We start from the raw sequence: 6,560 nt of genomic DNA on the forward strand, positions 1-6,560 counted from the left end.
TAAGAAGTCTAAAGGCCCCAAAGATAGGGAGAGAAAGCATGTCAGTCATAGTTGCCTTCCTGGTGACTCCTGCAGGAAAATATGCAAGTGTGAGTTGGTGTTAGGGTAAGACAGATTTTGGGTCAGAGTTAATTCCTACCATGGTTTGAAAAGCCTCCTGATATCAGGGAATGAATTTACTCAATAAAGTGACATGTGGAAGATGACAGGCTGATGAATACAGTATGAAATCTCCAGCCTACAAATTGCTGTATTTACACTTCGCTATTTCCTTTCATTCATATCTGTAGACTCCTGTGAAACATTCAGGAAGAAGAGAAGCAAATGTGGAGAGAGAATCCTGGCCATCAAATTCCAGTATGTTCAGAAGCAACCAATTCACTGACTAATGTTTGTTTGGGGATAGACAACACTGTGAACCTAACATGCAGGTTGATTTGATTTTTTAACTTTCCTACTTTGTCTTTGGAGAAAGAAAAGAATTAAATTTGTCATCCTGCGATTCCATGGCACAGTGTCATTGCTAAAGTCATTGCTGTGTGTAATTTTATTTTATAAACTGTTATATTTCCACAATATAGTACCCATATTTACTGTAGGCCATTTATCTTCCTGTAGATGCCATTGTATGTCAAAAATATGTGGTTTTTCTTTTTAAAAAATATCAATTTTCTTTCTCGGCAGATCTTCATTCTCACAACAATCCTGGTCCAAGCAGTCCTGTCTGCACTAAGGTGCTGTATTTCACAGACCGAACTCTTGTACCATTTATGGTAAATATTCCAAAGAGGTAAGTAATTCATATTGTACTAGCCTAGAGGAATACTTGGAAGCTGAAACTAACAGAAGACTATTTCCTCCAATTTGAAGGGACTAACAAAAAAACTTGTTTAAACATTAATGTGATTTCTGTAAAAAAAAACTTAATTAATTTTCTTAATTATTTTTCTGTCTGTTTATCGCAGCAACTGTTGTTTTCAATCTGGATAAAATTACACGGTGAACCAGTCACTAAGACATTCACTAATTCTGTTGAAATCCAGGATTGCCATATGAAAGGGCTTGAGATTGTTCATGTGAGAACATTAATTAGAGTTTGCTATGAAATAAAGGCAAAAGTGCTAGAGAAACTCAGCAGGCCTGAGTCCTATATCCTCAGGAAGCTTCTTTTTAGAAAGTTTTTGCTGGAGGAATATCATGTATTTAATTTTCATTTTGCTGAACCCTGGAATGATGGGATACAATTTCATTCATATCGCCAAATGTGAATCCTTAATCTTAGCCACATCCTTGGAAGGAAGAAACATGCAGACATCTTACAAACAGGAGAAAGTCACAAGTTCAATTAGCCTAGGCTACTTCTATACTTATCCAAATATATTTTCTTTCATGGGATGAGGGTGTTGCTAACAAGGCCAGCATTTGTTGCCTGACCCTAATTGTTCCTGAACTGAGTGGCTTGCAGGGCCATTTCAGAGGGCAGAAGCAACCACAGCATTGTGGATCTGGAGTCGCATGTAGGTCAGAACAGGTAAGGATGGCAGATTTCCTTCTATGGAAGACATTAGTGAAGAAGATCGGCTTTTATAATCAATGGTAGTTACATGGTCACCATCACTGAGACTAGGTTTATATTCTACAGTTATTCATTTGAATTTAAATGCAGTTGTTTGTATCCAAGTCCCCAGAGCATTAGACTAACTTTTCAATTCCATGTTTATTAATTGCAATCAAATCCCATCAATTGCCATGGTGATATCTGAAACCATATCATCAGCCTGGGCCTCTGATGTTGTCACATTATCAATACATCACTGCCTCCCTTTTACAAGATCAGCAGTTTTTGAGCTGTGTGTACTGCATCAGGGAAAATCTGTTACTTAAAATAGTCCAAAAAATCCTTCTCCGAACTGTATGTCTTTAATTTATTGTCAACTTTATCCCTACAGACTTGGTGAAGTGACTCTGAAAGATTTTAAAGCAGCAATAGATCGGGAAGGGAATTACAGATATCACTTTAAGGCACTGGATCCTGAATTTGGTACTGTGAAGGAAGAGGTAAAAATTTGGTCATTGGCATCATGTTCTGGAAAATAACATTACGCTATTCCTTACTTACTGATTTTATTTTATTCTAAGTTTGACAGGTCAATTGATCAGTGAAGTATTTTGTAACATGAAAGTGTGTGTGCCACCAGTACATAAAATGTATTCTGTGCTTAGTGTGTAGAAAACATGTTGATATTCAAGTAGCTGTCTAATGTGATTATTTTCTGTAAATATGCTTCTGTATATTGATAAAGAAATGGGAAAAATATCTGGAAGAAATAACGAATAAACTTTTGTTTAGATAGCATGTACAGAGCACTATAAAGGATGTTATCAAAATCATACACTTTAAAATCTTAGCTTGATTTCTGTTTTCTTTCTGCAGCTTTTCCATGATGATGATATTGTACCTGGTTGGGAAGGCAAAATAGTTGCTTGGGTTGAAGAAAACCATGGAGACAGTAGGTAGACTGATTCTCTCGCCAGATTTGGCTGATGTCTTTATTTTTAATCGCAAAAGGACAAGAGGACAACCACCAAAGAACAGAAAGATACCACTCAAGTGATCATGTCCTTGTTTGCCTTCAGTTGTTGTGCCAACTACCAATCGTGGACTGGAAAGAAGAGCCTAGTGCAAAAGTTGCCTAAGAACAGATGCCTTGTGCTGATGAAAATAGATTATTCATTGTAAAGCTGAATGACTTGTTAGTTGCTGTACTGATGTACAATTGTAATGCCATTATCATAAGCAATAAGTTGAATTTTGCTAACATCAGTATTGTGGAAAGCAACCTCAGTAGAATATTTGTTTGTTGCAACCTCAATGTTTGGGGTATATGAAGCTGTAAATTGTTATAGCTTAGCAGCAAATTCAATTCGGGTTATGACTTCTCCAGTTTTAAGTTGTATAATAACGTCAAATGATTTTTGTGACTAATCTATAAATATCACCTTAATCATTTGGGTGTTACATCAAAGACTTTTCAACTGAACGGTTTTGAGCATTAATGCTTGATTAAATATGACCTTTTTTGCTGACAGGTGGGATGACCTTACAGTAATGAAATGTGCCCCTTCTGCTTTGGGGTAGGACCTCTGATGAATTGCAGTTGTTTTCCTTATCTGCAGTAAGTGTGCCTTTGTTAAGAGTAGCATGCTTTGTGGTGTGGCCTTTTCTGCTTTCCAACTGCAGGAGATTGTTTGGAAATGAGAGGCATAGTTGATTTGGAGGAAGGAACAGTGAAATTCATTCGTAAGACAATTATACCAAAAGATTCTAACCAAGGTCAAGACAAAATATTTTCTTGATCTCTCTCAAAGACATTATTTTCATTCCTTAATAAAGATAAACCAAAGGCTACTATCTGCCTTGTTAAATTGATGTTCCTGATTTTTTTGTCAACTTAAAATGAAATCTTTGACTTGCAAGTTTAAATGGAAAGTACTGACTTCTCTCAGATCAATAAAAGAAATGTTGGGTGAGCATCAAGTTCCCCCTGCTGTCCTGTCACAGAATAGCTTCACTGGAGATTTGGCATTTATGAAGGCCATAAAAGCATTTAAAATAAGATTACAAGAAAGGTGTGGATTTACTAACCTTTAGTCTTGTGTATAATGAGGTCAATTTATTATTTGCAATTTGATTGCCCAGAATGAAAGGCATAATGAATGTGTGTTTGTTCTCCCTATAATGAAATTGAGCCATACACAAATATATTGGTCTGTGATACATTGGTTAGATAAACAATACAGGTTTCAAAATGTGTCACATACAGCAAGCGATACTGCCTTGATCTTTAAGGGCCAAGTGGAATTTTATTGATCTTATTTAGGATCAGATTTCTGCAAAACTAAATAATGAAAATTAGAAGTTAGATAAAGAAGAATTAGGATTTCTAGATTAAGATTTCTGGAAAAAGTGCAGTCTTTGAAAGATTTCTCTGTCTTGGTAATTCCATTCCATTAAAAAAAAATAAGAATTCATAATAATATCACAAATGTTTCAAGTATGATTGCTTTTTAAAGTCAGTATTCCTGTTTTTTAGGTTTTTTTTAATTGACCATTATGTGACTGATATACCACTGTTTGGAGATTTATAAAATGAACTCCAGAACTGAATATGGATGTAACTAATTTAGTTGTATCTGTTGGGAACTGGAACAGTAAGCTTTTTATAATTGGATATTTATCAAATTTGAATTATTTGAATTACTTTTTCACGATGGACTATTTGTAAAAAACAGGGTTGTATTGCCACAGTTTCGGGTATTATATATTCTGGCGCTATGGTCAAAAGACATCAATAGTACTAGACGTTTAGTGTAAGTGCCATAATAATTACTGCTGTGCAGTTTGTTTTAACGGAACTAAACATTTCAAATGATGCAGTGTATTTAGTTTATATCTATTATAAGAAACTGTTTTGTTATAAGCAAGATTATTTGATTTGCATAGACTCAATTGGTCCTTCCGATGGCGTCCAGAGAAAAAAAATAAAGTTTGTTATGATGAGGATTGACTATATAAAGATATTAGTGTTTTAAAAAAAGACTGCATTTTCAATAAAATATGTACGAAGTTCCTTTGTTATGCAGGGATTTTATTCTCTCTGTTTTATCCTGAAAAAAGCCCTTATCTCTCAATTGTAAACAGTTATTGTGTTAAAGCTGAAGATTATATCTATAGAGTTGTTGCATTTTTACATATAGTTGCACACTATTTACAGCACAGAAGTGAGCCATTCAACCCAAGGGGCCTATGTTTTTATTAATGCTGCACATGAGCTTCCTGTCATCCAACATTAGCTGTTAGTGTAACTTTTGATTCCTTTCTCCCTCGTGTTCTTATCTAGCATCCCCTTAAATATATATTATTTATAATTGTCTCAACAATTCCATGTGGCAAGTTTCACATCCTAACTACTGAGTAACGAAGCCTCTCTTAAATTCCTTATTAGATTTATGAGTGACTATCTTGTACATATGACCCCTAATTTTGGATTCCCTCAAGCAGGAACATCATAATTAAGTGATCATTGCTGTTATTGGAAGTGATGTTGCTGTTTTGTACTTGAACTGAAATGAATCAGCACACATCTCTTGATAGATTGTTGGAGTGATATAGATAGAATATCTGTGTTGAGGAAAATTGGAAAACAAAAAAAGTTTGGACTGATTCCAATTCATGGGAGGGGAATGACGATCTTGCAGTTAGAATCAGAATCCTAGCAGTTGCGCAATGCTACTGGTCAACTGCAAAACCATTTACAGGCAAAGACCAAAGCCTACTGGCCAGAGAGAATTTAAGTTGAGTAATGCAAAGGCGCTGCATCAACAATAGAAATTGCAAGATATGCTCAGGAAGAGGGAGGGATGGCACCAGATCTGGAAATATGCCATCTTGTAAAATAATGAAGTATTTGAAGCACTACTCAAGGTTTCGCAGAATACTAACACCATGCACTGCCAAGTTGAACCTCCGACAAGAGACTTGAGTCAAGAGGTAAAGCATTGAACTTCTAAGTTGAAATAAAAAGAATGACTTCTATTTTAAGTACCAGGTAACACTCTGACTGTTGGGGAATTGACCCAATGGTAAGTTTCACTGGTTGTATTATCGTGTATATCAAAACTGGCCCTATCATTACAAGTCATGATCAGTATTTTTGTATAAAAGAGTCATACAGGGAGGTTAGGACAAACTTTGGAGCATACTAAAGGTAACTGGATGTTCACAGGGGCCAGAGAAGCCACCTCAGGGGCTTTTGTGCCTCTGGTCAGATGGAAGATTAGATACCAAAATGAACCATATAGGTGAGACAAGGTAGTGTTGAAGGATGGATATAGTTGACTGCTTTGAGACTGGAGCAGCTAATCAGGACAGAAAGAGAGAATGCACCATTGTTACAGTCACATAGAGTGTCAACACTAATCTTGTCAAGGGCAGTTAATATGATGACTGTAATGCTAAAGGAACTCTTAAAAAAGGATGTGAAGATGAGTGTACAGCATGCAATGCAATGATGACTAGATAATTTGTTGCTAGGGTGGCACGGTGGCTCAGTGGTCAGCACTGCTGCCTAATAGTGCCAGACACCTGGGTTTGATTCTAGCCTCAGGCGACTGTGCAAACTCCACACAGACATTCTCACCATGTCTGCGTGGGTTTCCTCCAGGTGCTCCAGTTTCAGTCCATAGTCCAAAGATGTGCAGGTTAGGTAGACTAGCCATGCTAAATTGCCCATAGCGTCCAGGGGTGTGCAGGCTGAGTGGATTAGCCATGGGAAATGCAGGGTTATGGGGACAGGGTAAGTGGTGGGATGGTCTTCAGAGGGGTGGTGTGGACTCAATAGGCTTAATAGCCTGCTTCCACACTAGTGATTATATGATTCTCTGAACTCCCATCAAAAGTTATTGCAATAATAAAAGCTTGTGGTGTAAGGGCTAGTACACTGACATAGATAGAAGGTTGGTTGAATGACTTGGCTGGTTGAATGAATTGACGAAGATAT

The 6,560-nt window shown here is 36.6% G+C and overlaps 1 protein-coding gene across 6 annotated transcripts in view; it reads left to right on the forward strand.

Annotated features, from left to right (window-relative positions):
- The window catches only part of LOC109931026 (dixin), a 107,295-nt gene extending 102,664 nt beyond the window's left edge, over positions 1 to 4,631 (forward strand). For all 6 annotated transcript variants that reach the window (XM_048615552.1, XM_048615554.1, XM_048615553.1 and 3 more), the window contains 4 exons: positions 291 to 357; positions 685 to 790; positions 1,950 to 2,058; positions 2,435 to 4,631. In XM_048615552.1, coding sequence (XP_048471509.1) covers positions 291 to 357; positions 685 to 790; positions 1,950 to 2,058; positions 2,435 to 2,518 — 366 coding nt within the window. In that variant the 3' untranslated portion in view covers positions 2,519 to 4,631. The remainder of the gene's footprint in view (positions 1 to 290; positions 358 to 684; positions 791 to 1,949; positions 2,059 to 2,434) is intronic.
- The last annotated feature ends 1,929 nt before the right edge of the window (positions 4,632 to 6,560 follow it).

The sequence above is a fragment of the Rhincodon typus genome, chromosome 32, assembly GCF_021869965.1.
Source record: "Rhincodon typus isolate 14 chromosome 32, sRhiTyp1.1, whole genome shotgun sequence".
NCBI lineage: Eukaryota > Metazoa > Chordata > Chondrichthyes > Orectolobiformes > Rhincodontidae > Rhincodon > Rhincodon typus.